Source organism: Triticum dicoccoides, chromosome 5B (assembly GCF_002162155.2).
Source record: "Triticum dicoccoides isolate Atlit2015 ecotype Zavitan chromosome 5B, WEW_v2.0, whole genome shotgun sequence".
NCBI classification, from domain to species: Eukaryota; Viridiplantae; Streptophyta; class Magnoliopsida; order Poales; family Poaceae; genus Triticum; species Triticum dicoccoides.
Window position 1 is genome coordinate 713,298,094 of NC_041389.1, and position 25,618 is coordinate 713,323,711.

At 45.2% G+C, this 25,618-nt stretch overlaps 4 protein-coding genes across 4 annotated transcripts; 2 read left to right on the top strand and 2 right to left on the bottom strand.

Annotated features, from left to right (window-relative positions):
* Positions 1-290: 290 nt before the first annotated feature.
* Positions 291-1,787, top strand: LOC119310693. The gene is made up of 4 exons (XM_037586352.1): positions 291-482; positions 1,092-1,140; positions 1,272-1,335; positions 1,579-1,787. The coding sequence occupies exons 1-4, from the start codon at positions 448-450 to the stop codon at positions 1,785-1,787; spliced, it is 357 nt and encodes a 118-aa protein (XP_037442249.1). The 5' UTR covers positions 291-447.
* A 2,092-nt stretch (positions 1,788-3,879) lies between these two features.
* LOC119310695 (lecithin-cholesterol acyltransferase-like 1) lies at positions 3,880-6,218 on the top strand. The gene is made up of 3 exons (XM_037586353.1): positions 3,880-4,252; positions 5,008-5,552; positions 5,976-6,218. The coding sequence occupies exons 1-3, from the start codon at positions 3,880-3,882 to the stop codon at positions 6,216-6,218; spliced, it is 1,161 nt and encodes a 386-aa protein (XP_037442250.1).
* A 5,148-nt stretch (positions 6,219-11,366) lies between these two features.
* On the bottom strand, positions 11,367-14,596 carry LOC119310696 (putative receptor-like protein kinase At4g00960). The gene is made up of 6 exons (XM_037586354.1): positions 14,510-14,596; positions 14,162-14,420; positions 13,418-13,643; positions 13,164-13,311; positions 12,868-13,065; positions 11,367-11,636 (listed from the first exon to the last, which is right to left on the bottom strand). The coding sequence occupies exons 1-6, from the start codon at positions 14,594-14,596 to the stop codon at positions 11,367-11,369; spliced, it is 1,188 nt and encodes a 395-aa protein (XP_037442251.1).
* Positions 14,597-20,331: 5,735 nt separating this feature from the next.
* Positions 20,332-24,690, bottom strand: LOC119312885 (26S proteasome non-ATPase regulatory subunit 12 homolog A-like). Its single transcript, XM_037588669.1, has 11 exons — positions 24,551-24,690; positions 24,199-24,396; positions 22,996-23,103; positions 22,809-22,913; positions 22,623-22,679; positions 22,339-22,535; positions 21,520-21,619; positions 21,324-21,436; positions 21,082-21,235; positions 20,915-20,992; positions 20,332-20,798 (listed from the first exon to the last, which is right to left on the bottom strand). The coding sequence occupies exons 1-11, from the start codon at positions 24,551-24,553 to the stop codon at positions 20,580-20,582; spliced, it is 1,332 nt and encodes a 443-aa protein (XP_037444566.1). The 5' UTR covers positions 24,554-24,690; the 3' UTR covers positions 20,332-20,579.
* Between the last annotated feature and the right edge of the window lie 928 nt (positions 24,691-25,618).

Sequence of the window (25,618 nt, forward strand, 5' to 3'; positions counted from 1 at the left end):
AAATTCTTACCTCCCGCGTTTTTTTCGCTTCGGCGCCTCAAATGAAACTTCCGCCGATTTTCCTGTGTGTATGGGCCTACAGGAAAAAAGGCCCATCCAGATGAATAGAATCCCTAGACCACCAATTCCCCACTTCGTCCCATCTCTCCATCTCACATCTGCTCCATGGCCGCCGCCCTCCTCAAACTTCCTGGCCGGCGCCGCCGCCCTAAATCGTTCCGGCGCCGCTCGCCCTAAATCGTTCCGGCGCCGCTCGCCCTCCACTCTCCCAACCTCCACTACTGGTCGTCTCTCACCTCCACCACCGCCGCCCGGGTCAACCTGCATCCGCCACCGACGCCCACCTTTAATGTCTGTGACTTCCACTGTCGCTTGCCTGCAGCTCCGACCCTTGCTGCATCCCACCTTCGTCGGACCACTCCGCCCAACACGGCTTCCCTGGACGCGATGATTGTACCCCGTGCTCCCTGCTCCAGATCTGGGTAAGTCTGTTGTTGCACATCCAGTAAACTCCTGCTCCTCCTCGTCTGACGTGGCAGCAGCGGCCTCCTCCTCTCCGTTTTGTCCAAGCCAGTTGATCCATTTTTCTGTGGTAAGTCCAACCATGGTCATCCAAATAACGAAGTCAGGATCTTTAGTTGTTCATACAATTTATGTAGAATCTAGATCTGAGGGCATCCGGATCTTGATTTCCTTCTTTTGCTGGCTCATTGGTGAAAAGAGTAGGCTTGTGAGTGGGAAAATAAGGGTCCCTTTGCATCTGTTTTCAGTATGTTGATTTGTTCAATTTTCAATTTGCTAGAAAGAGTTTTGTTCTCTCACATATCTCAAAATTTTAGGACCTACAATTGGTTGTGTTATTAGCACTGATGTTAGCTAATATAATTGAGAAACTGAAAAGCTTCTTGTATCATTGCTAGATATGTACTTTTAGAATATGTACCGCATATAAACATGAGGCCTATAGCTGCTTTCTCAGTGGTATTTATGTATTTATGTACATTTGAAAAACTTTATGAGCAAATTGTAGTATAATGTCTTGAAATCAGATGTCAAATATTTACTCTTTTTTCATGCTTGATTTCTTGTAGCTTGAATCTGCCATATCAAGGATCCTTTGTTGAAGCTGCAGCCACACTGGTACAACTTCTATATATCGCCTCCCTTCACAAATAATTTTGGCAGTAAACGTTCAATTTTAGAAGCAAGTTAGTCATATTTTAGTTAGCAATGTAAGTAATTATTTGCATAGTTGTGCCACTCTCTTTTAGGTTTTGTTTCTCATCTTTAGAAGTCTTTGTAGTGGAAGGAAGGGCAAGGCAAAACCTGTCTCAGGTACCTCTCACACTTTGGAAATATACATACTTGCCTTTATGTGGCAATTATCTCTCAAATTGTTACCTTATTATTTGTTGCTGTCCTTATTTATTTGGCAAATTACTTATTTATGATGAGGTAGTGTAAATTGTTTTGAGACTATACACCATCTATCCCTGATGCTAACTCAGTCTCTCCTCATATGCACAGCGCCACTAATCCATTCCTCTAATCTTCTCCTGAACACATATTTGGTCGCAGGTACCTTGTTGTTTGGAACATGTCATCCCTTGAGCTCGGCACCTGTTCGCATATGCCCTGTTCGAAGAGTGAGTCAGTGCGTGTCCGTGCTCTATTTTACGCGCGTGTGTGTGTGTTTTGGTTCAGGTGCAAGCCCATGGATGCTGAAGACTATGAGGAGTACATACCTCTTCTTTATGAAGTTCTCGCAGGCCAGCAACATGAGGTGATTAATGCACATGCATATCTATCTGATTTGTGTGTTACTTCCATCATGTATCTAGACTGGCAGTCATATTCCTCAGTTACTCAAGGGTGTATGGCATGCTGGATCTTCTTTGAGGGCATGATTTAGTTCAGGTCTTCTTGTCCAGTCTTTGGCTCTTGTGCATTGAATCTGGAGCCATTGTTTGCCCAACGTCTACCTAACCCCATTAATTTATTTTACTTCCTTGAATTACAATCTTCACCCATCATGTTAGTTTAGATGAAGCTGAATTTACTATATATCTAAAATTAGGGGATTATGCAATCTCTTAAGTTCTTGCCTTCTTGGTCATCTTTTTAGATAAACTGTTATTCCGCTGGCTACAAGTATACTCTGCTTTTCCAGAAATCTTTAGTCTTGTTCTGAACAAAATCATCTATTCTTGATTGGAATCTTGAGATTGCACATTTTTCATCAGGGCAAAAAGGGCAGGATCTCGTTAAGAATGTCGTCCTAGTGGGCACAAGGTCGAACATGAAGCTACCAGTGAGTATTGTTTAATCCTATCCATTATTTTATAAAGCACCAAGATGGTAGTATAACATCTAATGGTTGCATTGCTGCCATATGACATATCTAAGATTTACAAAGAAAAACTAAATGAACATCCTTTTTTAGTCCTTGATGATTAGCTAAATTATCATCAAGTGGACCAGATTATCTTTTGGAGCCACTTTAAAATATAAAATATATGTTTCATGGGGCTGTAGGATATATTGTATAGATATGCTAAAAGATGAAACTTGAAAGAGTTAAGCGGATAACAACTCATATGGTGAAAGATGTTGGTCATCATCTCCTTCTCTTTCCAATATTATTCCCGTTACTTGTGTACATGACTTTGCAGGGAACACCGAGTTATCCTCTGTTAGCTTGGAGGATGGTGCTATGGGCGACCACGTCGGCAATGGCAACAGCGAAGGCAACAATGATGTTGAGAACATGGTGGTAGCCTAAGGTGACTTAGAAACTTATGAAGGTGTAGATGATGCTCCAGATCATGAACCAGTGGACTTAGAAACATGAGTCTTATTGTTTTGGGTGGCGGTGGCATGTATGCGTACAACTGACATGTTACTGCTGTTGAGCAAATAAAACAACAGCAATTAAAAATTTCAGATGTCATCTACCAAATGTTCAATCATGCATGGATACGTGCTATGTATATACTGGTCTTGGATGCTTGTACGAAGATATGATGTGGATTTTCACTTAATGGGATCATACGTGGACCATTGATATGTGCTAATAAATTTGTAACTATAGAAGGATATGGATTTGTCAGATACATGCTCAACATTGATCCTAAAGAAAGAAAAATACATGCTCAACATAATTCATTTTCCTGCGTGCCATTTTCCCTGTAGGCTGGCCGTCACAATAAGTCTACCTATAAACCTGACGGCATCAAGATTTTCCTGAGGGTAGTCGACAGGAATAACCGTCAGGAAAATAATTCCTGTCGGCTGGCCGTCAGGCATTAAAAGATTTCCCTGTCGTTTTATTCCTGGCGAAATTTTCCTGTCGGGTAACCGTCAGGAAATATTTTCCTGACGGGATTTGGCTTTTTCCTGTGGGTTCTTAGCCGTGGGGAAAAGTCTGTTTTCTGGTAGTGTCTTGTAACAAAGGTAGGTTGTTAGGAAGATTTGATCCTATCTCTTGTATAGCTTGGAGGATGGGTCAAGACTCCAACAACTTGCCGCCGCATGTATTCCTTGTGCTATATAAACACGCACGCGTCCCTGCTACGATGCATACGCTTATCACAAACCAATTCCTCTTACAAACATACTTAATATGTACTCCCTCCGTATCAAAATATTTTAATATGGAAGGAGTATAACAGAAAACTATGTTTCACGATGTAGCTCATGGTATTCAATTATATCTCATATTTTTTCTCTATAATTTTGGTCAAGCTTTACATATCAAGATTTGCACCCTACTTTTTGAAACGGATGGAGTATATAATTAAGTGACACATTGGCTACTCCGATTCTTTGAGTCGGAGAGTTCTAGATCAGTGTATTGCCACTTACTGCGTTATCTTTGCCATGTCCAGGCATAACATGTTTTGCATGATAAGGCTCCGCGAAGAACTGGAAGCACTAGGATATCATGACAAAGATACTCTTTTCGGAGCTCCTTACGATCTACGGCGTGCTCCACCAACCTCGGGCCAGCCATCTCAGGTGTACTCCGACTACTATGCTCGTGTCAAGGATCTGGTGCACCACGCAAGTGAGAAGAATGGGAACAAGCCGGTCATCCTCATTGGTCATAGCTTCGGCAGCAGGGTCATCCTCGATTTCCTCAACTCAACTTCCCTGTCATGGAGGCAAAAGCTCATCAAGCATATGATTGTCATCTCACCCACGCCTTCTACAGGCTTCACCCAGGTGGTCACGAACCTTGCATCCGGACCCGATGTTATTGCTGTTCCAACCGTTCCATCGCTTGTTTTGCGGCCAATGTGGAGGGCCTTCGAGAGTTCCCTTCTGTCCCTGCCATCTCCCGCTGTTTTTGGTCACAAGCCGCTCGTGATCACCAACCTCGGGCCAGCCATCTCAGGTGTACTCCGACTACTATGCTCGTGTCAAGGATCTGGTGCACCACGCAAGTGAGAAGAATGGGAACAAGCCGGTCATCCTCATTGGTCATAGCTTCGGCGGCAGGGTCATCCTCGATTTCCTCAACTCAACTTCCCTGTCATGGAGGCAAAAGCTCATCAAGCATATGATTGTCATCTCACCCACGCCTTCTACAGGCTTCACCCAGGTGGTCACGAACCTTGCATCCGGACCCGATGTTATTGCTGTGCCAACCGTTCCATCGCTTGCTTTGCGGCAAATGTGGAGGGCCTTCGAGAGTTCCCTTCTGTCCCTGCCATCTCCTGCTGTTTTTGGTCACAAGCCGCTCGTGATCACCAACCTCGGGCCAGCCATCTCAGGTGTACTCCGACTACTATGCTCGTGTCAAGGATCTGGTGCACCACGCAAGTGAGAAGAATGGGAACAAGCCGGTCATTCTCATTGGTCATAGCTTCGGCGGCAGGGTCATCCTCGATTTCCTCAACTCAACTTCCCTGTCATGGAGGCAAAAGCTCATCAAGTATATGATTGTCATCTCACCCACGCCTTCTACAGGCTTTACCCAGGTGGTCACGAACCTTGCATCCGGACCCGATGTTATTGCTGTTCCAGCCGTTCCATCGCTTGCTTTGCGGCAAATGTGGAGGGCCTTCGAGAGTTCCCTTCTGTCCCTGCCATCTCCTGCTGTTTTTGGTCACAAGCCGCTCGTGATCACCAAAAACAGGAACTACTCAGCATACGACTACCCGCATTTTCTTGCAGCACTCGGTTTCAGCACCGACGAAGTTGTGCCCTTCACGAAACGGGTGCTTCCGACAATGCTGAGGGTTGATGCGCCAATGGTACCAACAACATACCTCAATGGAGCCGGCGTACAAACGATGGAACATGTGATGTATTGGGAAGGTAACTTTGACGTTGCCCCAGTGATCGTGCATGGCGACCGAGATGGGTGCATCAATTTGGTTAGCGTGTTGTCGTTCGCCAAGGAACTGCATAGGCAGCAGCGGCAGAATAACATACACTTCAAGTTCGTCAAGATTGATCATGCCACACACTATGATATTGCTAGTCGAGAGCATTCACTTAGAATAATTATGAATGAAGTTCTCGAAGCAAATTGCTCAAGAGTCAAGGTAAGATTTGCGGAATAACATACACTTCAAGTTCATCAAGGATCATGACACGCTTCGATATTGTTATTTGGGATCATTCACTTAGGAGCTATGTCTGTATTCTAGAAGCAAATTCCTCAAGAGTCATCATGTATTGTTTCTTTCTTTTGATAAAGCTCATTTTTTTGTGGGGGATAAAGCACATTTTCGTTCAATGGTGCTACGTTCGCATTGAGCGAATGCGCGTCCTGTGCATAAGACGATGCACATAGCCGACATGTCCAACACAATCAAAAATTAAATATCGTTTAAGTCAATAATAAAAAAGAGTCCAGCCTAAGATTACAAAACTTCTATTCAAAGAATACACTGCCATCCATGATGGGACCAGCGGAATAGATGACATGATAAAAATATCTCTGTCCTCGGCGCGGGAGGACCCAGGCTTCCACGGCGCCCCTCGCCGCGGCTGCGGCACGCCTATTCCGCTGGCTCACCCCGGCCGAGCAACTCGAGCGTCGTCGCCAAGGGTTGTGCTTCAATTGCGACGAGCCCTACGTACCGGGCCACGTCTGCCCACGACTCTTCTGCCTGGAGGCTACAGACTACATTGAGGAGGACCCCGCCGCCGCCGGGCTCGGCGACCAGCCCGCCCCAATTGACGCGGAGGTGTTTGGCGACCGTTGATCTGCCCCGCCTTCCAGCTCAAAGACGAGTTGTTTGTGCAGGGAGAGATGTTATGACCGGTATATTAGGGGCTTAGCCCAGTTATTTTGGGATTAAGCAAGAAGCAATCATAGCTTCCTTAGGGAGCCAGGAGACCTAACCCTAGCCGCCGCTGCACTCTCATACTCATACTCACACTCACACTCACACTCTCACTCTCACTCACTCACTCACTCACTCACTCACTCACTCTCTCTCTCTCTCTCACTCACTCACTCCCTCCCTCCCTCCCTCCTTCCCTCTCTCTCTCTCATGCAACGATGGCGCCCCAGTGCCGGCGACCACACCATCCCTCCTTCCACCCCTACAACCTGAGACAACGCCCTCGTAGGGATTCGGTTCCTACCAACATGCATTTGTCAGGACTCAGGACCTAAATTAGAAATTACCATGCAGGATTCAGGATGTAGCAATTCCCAAAGAAGCAGGAGCACCGGAGCTGCTGAGCAGAGCAGAGCAGGCGAGCTGGAAAGCGTTCCTCCGGGGCAAAGGTGCCCTGGACGGCTAGACAGTGACTGAAAGCAAATTTTCAGAATTTTTTGAAACATTTAAAATCGATTACCTAAATGTTGCAAGCTCCAAGAGAAGGCCGTTACTAGTACTAGTACGGCACACTAGCAGGATGTCTATCTATCAACAGTACCAATCTGAAGTCAAGGATATGTACACACAAGTCATACTAGATAATGCAATCGAAAGCTAATGTGTACATCACCAGCCATAGGAATCGGCCGAACAAGAACATCGAAAACAAAGGATGTGTGTCCATGGCACTACATAGTACATAATGTCAAACAAGATATGTATGAGGAGATAGATAAGATAGATAGCCGCATGGGTAGTTTAAATTCTGTTCAGTTGTAACTATGCTTTATCTCCTATACTTCTTCTCCCTCAAGTTATGTATCTCTCCAACAGAATTGTACGCGTATCAGGGACTCGCACTCCCCTATATAACACGTACCACGTCCCCCTCGAAGGGTAAGACGTTTCCGCATCGCACATGGTATACAGAGCCACCTCTTCCAATCTCATCTAGCCTAGCTCATCGCCATTAGTGCCCTAGCCATGTCTTCCTCCGGCTCCTCCCACCCAAACCTCAACCAACAGGTCACGGAGAAGCTCACCCGCACGAACTATGTTCTGTGGCGCGCCCAGATCATGCCGCAGCTGCGGGGCGCCGGTGTCTTTGGCTATGCCGATGGCACCACACCGGAGCTGGCCCGACTCCTCGTCACCAAGGACAAAGACGGGAAGGAGTCCTCGACACCCAACCCTCTCCACCCAATCTGGGTACGGGAGGACCAGCAGGTACTTGGATATCTGCTCAACAATCTGTTCAAAGAGGTTCTTGTGCAGGTGACCGCGATCACCACGTCGCCCGCGCTCTGGGCTGCTCTGGCGGGCATGTTCTCGTTGCAGTCCCTCAGCCGGGTGAACAACATCCGCACGGCCCTCATCAACGCGCAGAAGGGGAACCAGTCCGTCGCCACCTACTTCGCCCACGTGCGCGGCCTCGCGGATGAACTCGCCGCGGCCGGCAAGCCTCTGCAAGATGACGAGCTTGTCTCCTACATCCTTCATGGGCTGGACATGGATTACCAGCCCCTGGTGTCCGCCCTCGACGCCCGCATCGTGCCTGTCTCCCTCGACGAGCTCTTCTCCATGATGAGCAACTTCGACCAGCGCGTGGCGCTCTTCCAGTCCTCGGGCGGCTTCAAGTCGTCAGCCAACGCCGCTTTTCGTGGCCGCGGCGGCGGCTCCTCTCATCAGCGCAGGTCACCTCGCAACAGGGGCAAGGCCTCGGGCGGGGGACACGGCAACAGCAACTCCAGCACTCGCGGCGGCGGGCGGCCCTCTTCTGGCAACAACAGGGGCCGTCGCGGTGGCTCCACCAGGTCACGGCCAGATGCACCTCGCTGCCAAATTTGTGGTAAGCTAGGGCATACGGCCAAAGACTGCTGGTATCGCTACGACGACGACGGCGACTCCTCCCAAGACGAGGACAAACTTGCTGCTGCTACGGATGGCTCCTATGGAATCGACACCAACTGGTACGTCGACAGTGGCGCCACCAACCACATCACCAATGAACTTGAAAAGGTGACAATGAAGGAAAAATATCGTGGCAAGGATCAAATCCACACAGCTAGTGGTGAAGGTATGAGGATTAACCACATTGGTCACTCAATTTTTCATACCCCCCGTAGAAAAATTCATCTTAAGAAAATCTTGCATGTTCCTAGTGCCAATAAAAGCCTTCTCTCTATTCATAGAATTGCTCTTGATAATCATGTTTTTCTTGAATTTCATCCATATTTCTTTTTGATCAAGGATCAGGCCACGAAGAGAATCCTCTATCGAGGTAGATGTGTTCGAGGGCTTTACCCGTTGATTCCGGAGCGCGCAAGATTTAATAAACAGGCTTTTGGTGTTGTCAAACTCTCGTCAACACGATGGCACGATCGTTTAGGACATGCTTCTTTTGCTTTAGTTGAAAAACTCCTTAGGAAAAATAAGCTCCTGTATGTTGGTGAGCGCAATGTTGAAACTATTTGTGATTCCTGTCAGCGAGCTAAGAGTCATCAGCTTCCATATCCAATTTCTACTAGTGTGTCTACTCAACCATTGCAATTGATTTTTTCTGATGTTTGGGGACCAGCCCCTAGTTATGTTGGTCGACACACTTACTACGTAAGCTTTATTGAAGACTATAGCAAGTTTTCATGGATCTATCTTCTTAAGAAAAGATCCGACGTTTTCCAAGTGTTTAAAAATTTTCAAGCACTTGTAGAGCGTAAATTTGATTCCAAAATCATCGTTGTCCAATCCGATTGGGGAGGGGAATACGAGAAGTTGAACTCCTTCTTCCAAACCCTTGGCATCTCACATCATGTGTCATGTCCCCACGCTCACCAACAAAACGGCTCAGCCGAGCGCAAACACCGTCACATTGTTGAAGTTGGTCTTGCTCTTTTAGCTCATGCGTCTATGCCATTAAAGTTTTGGGACGAAGCGTTTCTTACTGCTGTTCACATCATCAACATGCTTCCTAGTCGTGTCATAAATAATGAAACTCCAGTAGAACGTCTTCTTCATGTCAAACCCGACTATTCCACTCTTCGTGTGTTTGGGTGTGCGTGCTGGCCTAACCTACGCCCATACAACAAACGCAAGCTCATGTTTCGATCAATTCAATGTGCTTTCCTTGGATACAGCGCCCAACACAAAGGTGTAAAGTGCCTTGACATCTCCACTGGTCGAGTCTATATATCACGTGACGTGGTTTTTGACGAGACCAAATTCCCTTTTTCTGATCTTCATCCAAACGCTGGTGCTCTCCTTCAAAAAGAAATACTTTTGCTTCCTCCAAGTCTCTCTGGTTATGATCAAGGGGGTGTTGATAATTGTTGTGATCATATGTTGGCTAACCCTCTTGTGCATGAGTCACCTGATGATATTACAGGAGCACCACACTATGGAAACAGAGAAGAAAATGGCGAAGAAATCAACCCAAACGGTGAAGAAATCCATCCAGATGGCCCTTATCACATGTGTCGCGGCGAGGGAAGCAAATCCCCCTCGGGATCGGAGCTGCAGATGCCCAGGCAATCCCTTCTGGGATCCGTGCCAACGACCAGCCGCACGGCTGCGTTGGACGCGTCAGGCGCGGTCGGGCGCGTGGGCTCCAGCAGCCCACTGCATGACGCGCGGCCCCCTTCGACAGGGCGTGACGCGCCATCCAGCCCGCACCAGTCTCCAGCCGCCACGCGGCAGCGCGACGTTGGCCCGGACCGCACGCGCTTCGCAGACCAGCCGGTTTGCTACAAGCGGCGGGGTCTCACGCGCCAGGCGGATACGGGGTCGGCGCCTGATTCAAGCGGGGCCGCGCAATCACGCGCTCATGATGAGCCGGTCGGCGCCCCTGGATCGTCTGTGGCCCCTGCGGCGTCTTCCCCACCGTCACCTCGGGTCACAGCCACAGAAAATCCCGTGCACCCAGAACTGACGGTGGCGCGGGATCCTCTGTGGCTGCAGATCCGGCTGCTTCACCAAAACGCCGCACAAGACTACAGCAAGGTTTGACTCAACCGAAAAATTACAAACACATAACCAAATATGGTCTAGTTTGTTCCACAGGTGAACCAGGTGAGCCCAACACAATTGAAGAGGCTCTCAGTGATGACAGGTGGAAAAAGGCAATGGTAGAAGAATATAAGGCGCTTGAAAGAAATAAAACGTGGCACTTGGTTCCCCCCAAGCAAGGTAAAAACCTTATTGACTGCAAGTGGGTATTCAGAATTAAGAGAAAGTCTGATGGAACCATTGATCGCTATAAGGCTAGGCTAGTTGCAAAAGGCTTCAAGCAACGATATGGCATAGACTACGAGGATACTTTTAGTCCAGTTGTAAAAGCTGCTACCATTCGTCTCGTACTGTCTATTGCTGTTTCCAGGGGATGGAGCCTTCGACAATTAGATGTACAGAACGCGTTTCTTCACGGTGTTCTGGAAGAGGAAGTGTACATGAAACAACCTCCTGGGTTTGAAAGCAAACATACACCTTCCTATGTGTGCAAGCTAGATAAAGCATTATATGGACTGAAACAAGCACCAAGGGCATGGTATTCCCGTCTCAGTAAAAAGATGCAGACACTTGGTTTTGTTCCTTCAAAATCTGACACCTCCTTGTTCATTTATAACAAGTTCAACACCTGCATGTTTGTTCTTATATATGTTGATGATATTATTGTCACGAGCTCATCTAATGAGGCAATATCAGGACTCTTGAAGGATTTAGGTGCTGAATTTGCCCTCAAGGATCTAGGAGAATTGCATTATTTCCTAGGAATTGAGGTGAAGCAGCACAAGGATGGGCTACATCTTTCTCAAGAAAAATATGCTACAGATTTGGTAGTTGTAAACCTACATCCACTCCTCTCTCTAGTACAGAAAAATTATCTCTTACAGAAGGAACACTTTTGGGTCCAGAGGATAGTACAAAATACAGAAGTCTTGTAGGTGCACTTCAGTACTTAACATTAACCAGGCCAGATATTTCCTTTGCTGTCAACAAAGTGTGCCAGTTCCTACATGCACCTACCACAGTTCACTTGACTGCAGCTAAGCGCATTGTTAGATATGTCAAGTATACTTTGAATGTTGGTCTAAACTTCAGCAAGTCACCTTCTACTCTTGTTAGTGCCTTTTCTGATTCAGATTGGGCAGGATGCTTGGATGACAGACGCTCCACTGGTGGCTTTGCAGTATTTTTTGGACCCAACCTTATATCATGGTGTGCCAGAAAACAAGCCACAGTGTCTAGATCAAGCACTGAAGCAGAATACAAGGCCTTGGACAATGCAACAGCAGAAATTATCTGGGTACAGTCAATCTTGAAGGAGTTAGGTGTGAAAAGCTCTCAAGCTCCATGCTTATGGTGTGATAATCTTGGTGCCACCTATTTGTCTGCAAACCCAGTGTTTCATGCTAGAACAAAGCATATTGAAATAGATTTTCACTTTGTCAGAGAGAGAGTTGCTAATAAGCTTTTGGACATTCGTTTCATTCATTCACGGGATCAAGTGGCAGACGGGTTTACAAAAGCTTTGCCTACAAGGAGTTTTGAAGATTTCAAGCATAATCTCAACTTGATGAAGTTGTGATTAAGGGAGGGTGTCAAACAAGATATGTATGAGGAGATAGATAAGATAGATAGCCGCATGGGTAGTTTAAATTCTGTTCGGTTGTAACTATGCTTTATCTCCTATACTTCTTCTTCCCCAAGTTATGTATCTCTCCAACAGAATTGTACGCGTATCAGGGACTCGCACTCCCCTATATAACACGTACCACGTCCCCCTCGAAGGGTAAGACGTTTCCGCATCGCACACATAATTCTGCAGGAACCAGCACAACTGCAGATTCGTGACATTCACTTGCTTGGTAGGAACAACTGCGAACCAGGATCCAAAGCCCTGTAACAACTGAAGCCAACTAAAATTAGATATGCATCCGTGCATCATTTTATAGAGCCACTGTTAAAATTCAAAAAAGTGACACACCAGAAATTAAGATAGAAGCAACAGACGTTGTAGCAGTCTCCTTTGTTAAATTACGGCGGCTCCGCCTGGATGTTGTGGCTGGATTGATAACTGAAATGGGCCAGATAGTTGGTTAAACTTTGCTTGATCTATAATCTCTCTCTCTCTCTCCGGTCATTTCTCTAGCATTGTTGTTTTGAGCATCAACCCCAACGTGATCTCTAATTTTAGACCTTGAACTTTGCCTAAAGTCCAAGTTTGGTCCAAAAACTTTCAAAACCTCAAAAACGAATATTGGACTTAGGAAACCATTCACCAGGCCATCGACTGGTTTGAAATTGCATACAAGGTATGCATTAAGCACATAACTTAGTCCTAGCAACTAGGTTACTACTTCCAATGTAAACCCGCATATAGAATAAGTTATACAGTACCATTTTTCATTTCTAGGTACAAATATATAAAATGCAGTATATTTATACTCTCTATGCTAGGAAAAGGAGACTAATACATTATATGCCACACAATACCCTGACACTATCATACACTTCCTGTAAATGACGTTACCTCGTTGCTAATGTACCAATCCATACTTTCCAACCCTTGAAGCATATCAATAATTTTCTTCGCTGTAGGTCTTTTGGTCCGCTCAGGATTCACGCATATTAGACCTATCTGGATACATCTTGTTATTTGTTGGCAATATATTTCAAGCGATGTATACACTGGTTCTTTTTGCATCACATTTCTCCATTTTTGCAGTTCCTGTGAGTGCAGGCCACAAATATTAAATGTTACTACACAATGGAAAAAGGTCACACGGTCTTAATGAAGCCTTAAAAATTTATACAGGGTTGCCTTACAAGCTCGATGAATTCCATGGAAGATTCTCTAATATCATATGGGTAGTCCCTGTGTCCCGTTATTACCTCCATGATAATTACACCCAAACTGAATATATCTGACATAGGTGTGATTATACCTCGTACATATTCCGGCGGCATATAACCTCTATATTGACAGGAATGAGTGAACATGAAGTGTTAAGAAAACGTCAAAGAGAATACATTCTGTTGATTACTAAAAAGCAAGGATTATCAAGAGGTGGATCACTTACAATGTTCCACTCGTGATTGCGGTGTGGATAGTTTTTTTATCAAACATTCTTGACAGACCAAAGTCTGTAATTTTCGGTATCATATTTACATCAATCAGTATGTTCGCTGGTTTTAGGTCCAAGTGAATAATCGGACCTTCGGGTTGCTCGTGGAGGTACTGTAGACCATAGGAAATCCCCTCAATTATTTGGTGGCGTGTGGGCCAATCAAGTCCGGAAGATGTATTTGTAAATAAAATAATTGAAGTTCTATCCTAAGTCAAACTTTTTAAAGTTTGACCAAGTCTATGGAAAATTCTCCTAAGATCAACAACATCAAATATATATATATATATATATATATATATATATATATGTATATATATATATATACACACACACACACACACACACACACATATATATAGACATACACACACACGAGCTATGCTATATGTATACATGAGGTATATTAAATGTGGGAGTCCAAATTCCCAGGAGTACAGAAAAATGACTCCTATAATGAAACCGCAATTCTATTGTATATTCTAATATTTTTCAAATGAATAAGGTACATACTCCGAGGAGTGAGAATGGTAACAAAGGTACAATATATTTAGAAAGACTTCCAAATTTCTATTGTATATTCTCATTTTCTTCGTTCATAAGAGCACCATTTTAAGAACTATATATAGTCAAACCACGAAAATTGTAATCACAAAGTGAGATGAAAAGTAGAGAAACAAGAACTATTAAATGGCATACCTGAAATGTACTTATCAAGGCTTCCCTTAGGCAGAAATTCCAAGCAAAGCAAACATTCGGTGTTCCAAGCAAAAATGAATTTTCCTTCATGATAGTTACGTAAATGCTGTGTTTCGTAACAGTAGCCTACTAGTTGCACTATATTTGGGTGCTTTAGTTTCATAAGAAGATTAATCTCATTCTCAAATTGCTCCAATGAGTTTGACATAGACTGTGCAAGCTTCTTCACTGCAACCATTTTCCCGTTTCCTAGCACTCCCTGTTTAAAATCTCTTATAATATGGATATGTCTGGGTCAAGTATGGTTAATACTGTGAGAAAACAAAAACAGCTTTGCTTTAACCTTACCTTATATACCACACCAGAACCACCTCTACCAAGTATTCTCTCATTGCAGAAGTTGTTTGTGATGTCTTTCAGATATTGTAACGACATATGATCAAGTGTGGATGTTGTCTGCAAAGAGAAGTACTTGGATTAATGAGGGAGTGCACTTATACCATTTCAATAGAACTTTTGGGTTAACTTGCAGATTCCTACCAAACTAATTATATTCAAAATTATGTAAATATCGCTATATACAACAATCACTGTTTTGCACCTGCGTATCCGTTTCATGGTCTCCATGCATATCCATATCACCAAATTGCTTCATAAGATTTATACAAGAAGCTTCTTCCTACAAAAGATATGTTTAAAAACTAAAGATTAGTGTATTATTTTGTTATTTAGCATAACCACTGTCAGTTGTTTTGTTCTCATGGGGGGTAGAGAACATGCACATATTTTGTGTCGTTAGTAGTCGTACCTTGCCCATTACAAAGGGTGCCCAGTACTCCACCGGCAACAATTTCTCATTCTCCTTCAGAATATGCACAATTTCTTCCGCAGTGGGTCTATTGTCCCTTTCTTGGTCCACACATTTTATTGCTAATCTGATGCACGCATCCACCTGGTCCCATTCTGCAGATGGGCATGGTGATGTAGTTGCATTTATACATTTCCTCCAATTTGTATTTACCTACCGAATCATAGCACAAGTATATAAGGCAGATAATTTAGTATACAGACTATATAGAAGCATCCTATCTTAATTACTTTTGCATAGTACATAAATTCTTTTTTTCGGGCAAAAAAATTGTTTTCTTACCAGCTCAATAAATTGTGTGACATCCATTTCACAAAATCTTGAGTAACCGGTATATCCAGCCACAATCTGTATGATTATGATGCCTAAACTGTAGACATCATATTTTCCATCATTGACATGGGCACGTATTAAGCCCTCCGGTGGTGTGTACGGACTGGATGGTACAATCAGTATAACTGTTCAGCCTCATCACAAAAAATAAATGGATTCACACGTGAAGTGATTTACTTACATTTCGCCTAAAAAGCTTTCTGTATAGGTATTTGGTCCATTGAGGAGCATTGACATTGCAAAATTCGTAATTTTAGCCACCAAGGACTTGTCTAGTAGTATGTTGGTGGGGTTTAGATGGCAAATTAGAGCTCCCGTTCTGTCGTGTATGAAATTTAAACCTTCGCAGACCCCCTTTATTATGTTGTAACGGGTTCGCCAGTCATGGCCATGAGATTCTTAAGCATAAGCAGAACAAGACAGAGTGACTCAAAATCGAAATGGGAGAGTTAGTTTTCATTGAACACAAAAGAAATAGTCTGAAATAGAACTGCATCTTACCTATGAGATACTTGTCAAGGCTTCCACCCTCCAAGTATTCATAGCATAGAATTCTATAAACACGCCACTCACCATTGTATTCACCATACTCTGCTTCATCACAATAGCCAACAAACTGTTCAATATTTGGATGGCTCATCGCCATAATCCTATAAAGTTTCTTCCCATTCATTTTTCTAAGTCGCTCCCCATCAAGAAGTTTCACAACAATCTCTTCTCCGTTGTAAACTCCCTGTTAGACATAACTAATTAATATTGTATATTTATTATGTTATGGAATATGTCAACTTAAAGCCGCAGGGTCTTACACAACATCACATGGGTTGGGCTAAGTACGGCAATGAGACTTATGTAAAAGACAGGAAGCAAATTTTACGCATATTGCCATGTTGGAATAATTGGAATTGGAACTATCTGACCTTTTTAAGGGAACTTTAGTGGGTGGTTAACCTCCCATTCAGAATTGGAAAAAGAATATGATTTGTTTAGGATCATTTTTTGACTCACAATAATTTCCTCGCATCATTGACAATATGTTGCTAAATGGGTCTAAACATGATAAGTTTAGGGTCTTTTATTAGCCTTTTCAAAATAAGAGCTTTCAAAATAGACTCCACGTTCCATGGATTTGGGATCATTTTTTTGCTAGTTCTACTGTTGTTATTCAAAACCGTTTACTTCTTTTTGCTGCCATCTACCTTTTTTATGTGTTCATTTACTATCACAACCACACATAAATCATCGCAGGTGGCAAAGCATTCGCGGTGTATGTTCTTTCAACTAATAAGATTACTCCCTTTCAAAAACAAATACTCTGGTGTAATATCTTCGCTATTTTAATTAGAAAAACATGTTGTAGACTCGTCGACTTGGACATGTATAGTGGCTCCGTTTCAAATTATTTGAAGTTTTAGCTTTTCTGTAAGCCAAACTTCTCTAAAATTGACCAAGTTTGTAAAAATATATCAACATCCACAATTACTTTTATTAGATATATCATAAAATATATTTTCATACTATATATATTTGATACTGCAGATATTAGCATATTTTTGCTAAAGACTTGGTCAAATATAGAAAATTTTGTTTGCAGGAAAAATAAAGAAAAGTTTTAGTTGGAGAAAATCTAGAACTTGAAATAATTTGGTAAGCATGGAGTACTCATGTTCTAACATGTGTAAAAAAACAAAAGCCTAATAATGTAAGTACTTGGTACCAGCAAGCTTAGCTCTTTTCCTACACACACACACAGAAAAAAAAAGTGAAAGAAAATATGTTTGTTCTCAGTGTACCCTGTAAACTGTTCCAATCCTCCCACTTCCAATCTTCAGGTCGTCAGAGAAACCATTTGTGATTTCCTTTATGTCACGGAGATCCATAAACTTTGATGTGGGACTCATGATGGTATCTGTTGATGTAAGATCTGGATGGTCCACAAAACACGTGTAAGAAAAATATAAACAATCACCTCTTGACAGTAATTATTTTATCATTTCCATATATACGAATACACACATGCATGAAGTACTTGATTAGCTAAAATAAAAATAAATAAAAACTGGATCCACCTCAGTGGTGATCGGCTAAACGCAACCCTTTTCGAATCATGGTGCAACCTAAAGAACAAAAATATAACCTACAACAAAGCAGAGGTTTCATTCTCCCTCTTGTCGAAAAGCATGATCGGATTCAGACCGACACACCCAAAAGATGGAGAAGTAGTAAATAAAGAAGGAAGGAAAGAAAAAAGGCAGTAATTACCTCAAGGAGGGTTGGAGGCCTGTGGCTATGGTGCTGATGGATCCAATGGCTTCTCCTGAATGTTGAAAGCTGCAGTTTGGGAGATAGGATATGGGGATGCAAGAAAGGGGGATGTAAGGGCATCTCCAGCCGCGCCCCCAACAGGCCCTCCCCAGGCGATTTTGCCGTGCCGGCGCCGAAAAAAGGGTGCCGCCATCTAAGCCACCGGGCCTGTCGAACGCCGAGTGGAGGGTGGAAGTTTAGCGGCGCGAAGTAGTCACCGCCGACAGGCGGAACAGGGCCATAGCCAAGAAGGCCCGCGACAACGCGGCGCGCGCGGCGGCGTCTTCCTCATCGGTTGACCAGGCGGGGATGAATCCACCCGTCGTCAGTCACGCCCAGTACGCGCCCTGGGGACAGCAAGGCGCCGGATCTCCATGGGGTTCATCGTCGCCCGGCTACGCCGACGGCGACGCGCACGGTGGGTTCAACCCAAACGTGACCTTCCCTCACGGTCACCCCGCTAGGCGCACGCCCTCGCCCGCCTTCGTCAGCGTGCAGTACCCTCCATACAACTACTCGCCGCCCGCCGCCTACGCGTCCACACCGACGCCCCATCTCTACCGTGGTCCGCTACCCTTCTCGCACCTCGGCGACGCCGACGACACGGGAGCCGACATGGACGACATCATCGTGACAGGATCGGCCGCGGCCGCCTCGTCTCCCGGGTTCGCCACCCAGGACGAGGTAGTGGACCTCAGCGGCGACATGGAGACCGAGCTCGGCTACGTCTATGGCGACGACGCGCAGGAACCCGAGGAGGAGGAGGACGACGAGGAGGAGGAACCGGCTCCTGTTTCGACGAAGGGGCGCCAGAAGAAGAAGAAGCGGGCGGCTAGGTCGGGCGAACCGCGCATCAAGTGGACGTTCAAGGAGGAGGAATGCCTCGCCGAAGCATGGAAAATCATCTGCCTCGACCCGACCACCGGCGCGAACCAGAGCTTCGAGACGTACTAGGACCGCATCAAGGCCGAGTTCGACGAGCGGAAACTCGTCGACCCCTACTTCAAAGGCGTCTACATGCAGCGCGGCTCCAAGGCGATGGCGAACCATTGGGGGCGTATCCAGTTGGCATGCAACAAATGGCATGGAATCGTTGAGGAAGTCGCGGCTCACCCGGAGAGCGGCGCCAGCGTTGAGGATCAGGTACGCACGCTGTTCGCCCGCATATCTTCGTCCCCTACGCCCGCCGTTCGCCAACTGTTCGTCCCTCCGCGCAGCTGCTGCGTATGTTCGCCATGTATCGGGGCGACAACCAAGACGCCGACTTCAAGCACATCCACGTCTACAAGCGCATTGACAAGTGCGAGAAGTGGGCGGAAGTCCGGCGTGCCCTCGACAAGGCCAAGGAGACATACAAGCCGGACGCGACGACTCCGGGCGCGTCAGAGGGGCGGCCGGACGGCCACAAATTGTCAAAGAAAGGGAAAAACGCCGACGCGGCAACCGCGCGAGTGCAGGAGTCCATCGAGCATTGCCTCGCCGACGCCCAGGCCCGGGCCGTTCTACATAAAGAGAAGACCGAGGCGCGGTGGTCGGCGCTAATGAAGAACAACGCCATCAAGCTCAACCCGCTCCGGACGAACGTCGCCGCGAAGAAGAGGAACACCGACATGGCTTTTCTGATGGGCGGGGCGGACATGCTCCAGAGCAACGAGGAGAAGCTCAAGGCGTGGTACCTGGTGCAGCGCGGCCTCATCCTGAACGAGCTGCCGACGGCAACGCCGACGACGCCGACGACGCCAACGACCACACGGACGCCAAGCCCGAGCGCCTCTACATCGCCGCCCAGCAGTGTCGAAGCCGTGCCGACGCAGCCCAGCACCAAAGCAGCTCCGACACCGCCGAGCTCGCGCACGCCGACTCCGCCAACACCTGGAACCAACCTCGCCGAGCTCGCGCACGCCGACTCCGCCAACACCTGGAACCAACCCCGCCGAGTGAACCGACCCCGCCGAGACGGCGGCGCTCTGTTTTTTGTAACGCCAGACTACGTCCGATCGCCGGATTTGCGGCGTCTTTTGAGAGCGGGAACGACCAAGTTTGAATTTCCCGCATCCTGAGGCCGGCGCGTGGGGGCGTGACTGGGAGCTAGCTCGCCCCCAGGGGCCGAACTAGCGCCGGCACGCCCCCAGGCCGCTCTATTTAGGCGCCCTGGGGGACGAACCGCTGGAGATGGCGGGATGTAGAGACGAGCATGTTCGCTGGTATTAAAAGTCTGGCATTTAATATCTGGACAAGCATCTGCAAACATCAATTACTCATTTACCCCTCCGTCCCGTCGTCGTCACCCATTTAAGTTGTGGTGCCATGCACACCAACCACATCTGCAAGCATGCCAAGTCCTGACCAAGGTCCATATCTATACGGCTCAGTACTGTATTTACACGCAAGAGAGCAGCCACCAACAACGGCACGGACAAAACGGAAAACACATCATCTCTCAGCCCGCTCTTTCCTCCTGCAATGCAATGAGGATGCAAGCAGAAGGCCAAATGGTTACGGGCTTACACCTCCCATACGCTTTATGTAAACGATACATGAACAGAGCAAGCAAAAATCTGCAAGGGCCTGGTACAAATCGATACCGATCAAAACAAAACAAGCGCGTCTCCCAGCAAATCATTGAGAAACTGGGCCTAAGCACTGATCAGCAGATACATCCAGGTTCGCAAGAGCAGAGACCAAAGAATGCAAAAAATATTCAGCAAAATACAGCAAATAGTATCCGTCATTCCCTGTGGTTACAGTATTTCGAGACCGGTTCGCACACGAGTTCCCAAAGCAAACAGGCGACGCTCACTTGAGCAGAGAATAGTTTTACTCATCCAGTGATAGTGTGAAATCAGAGATCCATAGAGTCTACTACGCACAGAACCTAGACAAGGCCATTCATCCAATTCAAAATGGTTCACTTCAGGCTTTCAACACCGCCTTGTGGATCATCGTCTCCTTGTGTATTTGGTGGCAGCTCTTCTCCACCAGGTCCAGGAGCTTCTCCAGGTTCGACGCCCACGAGTTGAGTACCCCGTTGCTGTCCTGGGCCGTCCGGAAGGACACGATCCCCATCGGTCTGTCAATCTTGGCAATCAGGGCCTTGGAGTTCACCATGTCCGAGATATGCTTCTCTGCCTCCTGTACAAGGACAATTTGGAACAAGTTATTACATAGTGCATACACCATTATATACCTATATAACAACAGAGGATTAATGAAAACAAGGTAGCTAACTGAAGTTAGGAAATGCAGACCTGCAAGCTCAGGCAAAGAAGATCCGCCAGCCTCTTCAGGGTAATCCTCGAATAGTACTTCGAAACAACCAAGATATTCTGGACAGAGCATGAACCCAAGATCAATTGACAAGCACAAAGAAAGAACAACAAAATAAACATATAGTGAAAGCCAAGAAACGCAATACATGCTCAATGATCCTCAGCTTCAAATCCTCCGCAGCTTTGGTGCCTAAAGCTCCTCCAAGGAGATTCTTCTCGTTCTCGTATTCATCCTTGAAGAATTCCCACAACTTTGTCCACTGGATCACCTCCATGGTAACAACTTGCTTCAGTAGTAATCTGTTTCCACACACACATAAGTGAGCATTAGGTAAGGCACGTCTGGTGTAAATCAGAAATCCTAAACTTCAAAGGCATGCAATGGTACCTGAAATTTGGGATCTCAGAAAGGTTTTTATCCTCTAGTGTAGCATTGAGAAGGCTTGACTGCATTGGATCATGAGGTGCCAGCACCAAGAACCAACAGATCTTCCTAAGAATCTACAAATAGAATCAGGCAGTCAGATAGAGTTAGGTATGCACAAGGCACACATACAATCACAGAGAGGTGAGTGAGAGATTACCGGTGTCCACTTTGCTGGATCCTCTTTTATTGATGGAATTTCATAGATCGACTTGTAGCAACGGCAGATTTCCAGGTAATCATTGTTATGTGAGTAATAGCTGAAAAGAGACAATGAGAAATCACGATTGACAACCAAATATGTAAAATACTCAAACAGATTGAGAAATTCAACTATCAATCAAGCAGTTCAAACTGGGAATCTATTTTCACCTATCAAGCAGTTCAAATAGGGAACTAAAGCACAATAATAGCTTGACTTCACAACTTTAGCCCCTAAGTCAGATACATGTAGGATACCTAACAGGAAAAGGCAGAATTTTGAACAAGCTTTCTAATGATAAACAGATCACAGGTTGCAGTAATGACAAACAAATGTCAGTTGAAGAATTGAAGTATATGACAATTTTTTAAGTATGTTGTCTTGATTGTCCAGGCATACATTAACACTATGTTCCGTAATTACTGTTATTATCAAGTAAACTAAACATTATGATATTTACTTTGTCTAATAAAAAAGTTGCAATAACTTAATACTCCCTCCGTTAATTTTTATAAGACGTTTCAGACAGCAGACATTGAACTGTTTTCACTGCTGTCTGAAATGGCTACAGCGTCTTACAAAAGTGAACAGAGGGAGTACATATTACTCCCTCCGTCCGGAAATACTTGTCAGAGGAATGGATGTATCTATACGTATTTTAGTTTAAGATACATCCGTTTTTATGCATTTCTCCGACAAGTATTTCCGGACGGAGGGAGTACAAGAAAAGATATTTGAACTTATCATGGTTAAGAAACACTAAGAAGAACTGCATACCGAATCATCAGTTCATAGTAGATGCGCTTCAGTTCTAAGAGTGAAGGTACATCTGCAGGGGCTTCCTGAACCATATTATCACCGTCCTTTGGTTTCTTTTTGTCCTTTGATGTATCAGCATCAAAGACCCTAGGGCTAATCTTCCTGGATAAAATTTGTGCGCGCACATAATCTTGACGATCCAGGCACAGCCGAACCTGCAGCCACGACATAGAAAGGTTTCTCATGAATGCAATCTTCTCTGTGACACTTCAAAGTTCTATTATTGCCAATTGGCAACATACCTGCTCCAGAATGAATGCAAGTTTCTCTGTCTTGGCCATCGAGCCAAATGTTTCAACCTGAGGATCAAAGTGTAAGTTGAGAAAAAAGTTAAAAGGTTGCTGGAAAAGAGCACCAGCAAAATAAGCACATCATGATTATAGTGGATGAACAGTTTATCAAGAATTCTAATGTGCGTGCAAACTTACAGCAACTTCCTGCATGATTTCAGCAGCTTCATCAATCTTTCCCTGCTCCTCTTTGATTTTTGCAAGTCTTTTGATCAATCTAGCTCTCTCTATCTCAACATATATCTACAGTGCATGCTCAAGAATGAGTTTATGAGAGCCAAGGAGTATTACAGAAGTAACAATAACAAGCAGTCATTCTTCTCACTTTTCCAGCAGCAACGCTGCTCAATGTTTTGATAAGCTCAATACGTGTCTCCACGTCTGGTGTCACGTCAATGTACTCCATCGCTTTCTGAACCACAGCAGTAATAGCCTGCATATAATAAAGAACAAGAAGGTGAGATATGTGCATAACTCAAAACCAAAAGCAAATGGCAACATCAATTGCAGACATAGCCATGAGTGCTTAACTGCTAATGGCATATTGTCCAATTCATCAATAAATAATATGAGAGATGAACATTAAGCGGAAGATACATGGTCTAACAAAAGAAGGTCTTACTGTTTTGGAGAGAGAGAGAGTGAGAGAGCTGTACGAAAACAGTTATTTAGTTAATCAAACCATGCAATCACTTCATATTCTGATTTAGTTTAGTGCTTTGTGATAAAGTATTGGTCAGAAGTAATAATTTTGTGCAAGTGCCAGAACAAGGCAGTGAAATGATATAATTACTGAACCCGCTGTCATGGTTAGTGTATGCAAGTGACTTCAAACAAAAAAAAAATTGCACACATGGGCATAAAAACAGCTATAAGGACAAATAAATCCTGCAAGTAAACACTAACATCAATGTTGTTCAACAATGTCTGAACCTACAGTATAAATACAATTACTATAAACTCAGAGTAGAAGAAAAATAATAATTAGGGTGCATGACTAATCTTGCTCCCTTGACTGTTGATCTATTTCATACGTGTGCTGTAAATAAACAAAGAAAACAGGATAGTGGGCACTGAAACAGTCCACTAGAAACAGAAGAGATGAGTTCGTAACTCGTGGTCCCATTAAGACATGAAGTTTTACAACAACAATGCAAGGGAGTGATGTTACTAGGCAATATGACATGTCTTTCTCACGACCCTTTACGGATGCAGCAAACATCGCATTACATAAAGGCATCAAGCTAAACAGCACATATTTGAGACCTACTTCCTTCACGCATATCCCCACTACATAAATCCTAGTTTCTCCCTAAACAAACTATCTAGCTTCTCCGAACAGCCAATTCTTACAACCTAAGAAGTAAATCGAACGCATCAATCCAGCCAATTCTCTGAGCAGCTTCTCTGAGCATAATTCCACCACATAAATCTAGGGGTTAAGTATCTAAATCGAAGCTGCAGGCCCAAGTTCGCCACAATCGAACACGAAGCAAAGAAGGGGGGAGGTGATTCAAGCGAGCCGTACCTGCTTGAGCTGGCCCCTCCGCTTGGAGAGGACGACGATCTGGTCGTTGAGCGTCTTCCAGGCGGCGTCCTTGAAGCAGAGCTCGACGATGTCGACGGCTGCCTTCCGGGTGCCGGCCACATCTCCGGCGAGGCGGCACTGCTTCTCCGTGTTCAGGAGCGACTCGATCGCCGCGTCGAGGCTGCTGCCGCTGCCCTCCTGCGACACCACAAATCACCGTCGTCAAGCGCGCGGTCGCGACAGATCAGATCGGAAACCCTAGGCCGGTGGGGATGGAACCCCGGGAAGCTCGGCGGCCGGGTGGGGGGAGGGGGAGGGGCGGAGGCGGGAGGGAGGGAGGGGGGGAGCTCACCATGGTCGGGATCTGGCGAGGAGGCGGCGACGGCGGCGGGGGTGGGCGGAGGAGGAGAGGGGACGGCGGCCGATTTGGGTTTGCTTGGGGGAGAGGTCTCGCTGGGTCGGGGATGGAGCGTGGGGAGAGAGAGTATAGTGGTGGCGCTGAGCCGGGTCGGGCTCGGGCTCGGGCCGGGCGTCTTGGATGGCGAGGCGAGGTCTGGACGGCCCAGATCCGGTGTCTGGTCGGTCTCTCTCGTTCGGAACCTCACCCTCCCAACGCGCTGGCGAACAAGCCAACGCCCAACGCGCACCCCTCTCCCTCCCACCGCGCGCCCTTTTGTTTTTTTTTTCCTTCCGTCTTTAAAACAAGTCAGGATTCAAAAAAACAATTTTGAACAAAACATAAAATGTCTTTGAATTCGAAATATATTGATGGTTTCGAAAAAAACGTTTGGAAAATCATAAAACATTCGTGATTTTGCAAAAAAAATGTTTGTGAATTTTGAAAACCAATCAGGAAATAAAAAATGTTCATGATTTGAATAAATGACCGCGTGTTCAAAAATGTTCTTAAATTTGAAAAATATTTATGGGTTCAGAAGAATGTTTATGGATTTTATTAAATCAGAAAATTCAACAAATGTTCACGTGGATGCAAAAAATTGTTCCTAGATATCAAGAAAGTTCATTGATTAAAAAAAATTGTTGAATCTAAAAAATATTCATGAATTTCGATAAAATACTCATCAAAATAAAAATGAGAAAAGGAAGGAATGAAAATAAAAAAAGCAGAAACCCGAAGGAAAAAACGCAAAAAAAAGGTCTGGGGTGGTTACTTTCCCAAAACCAGAAAGGAGCTACTTGGGCTGCCCAAGTAGCGGTGAGAGGGGGGGTACGCATTTGGTCACCATTGGCTGAACTACGTGCTAAATAGGATCCAAGCCTCGTGGCTATTGACTTAGATCCCTACAGATTAAAAAACTATGGAGATGTCTTCACAATGCCATTCCTTGTGTTTATTGTTCTTGAACAACCACACATCGAAAACAATTCATGATGACGGTCCTGTGCGGTGGGAACAAAG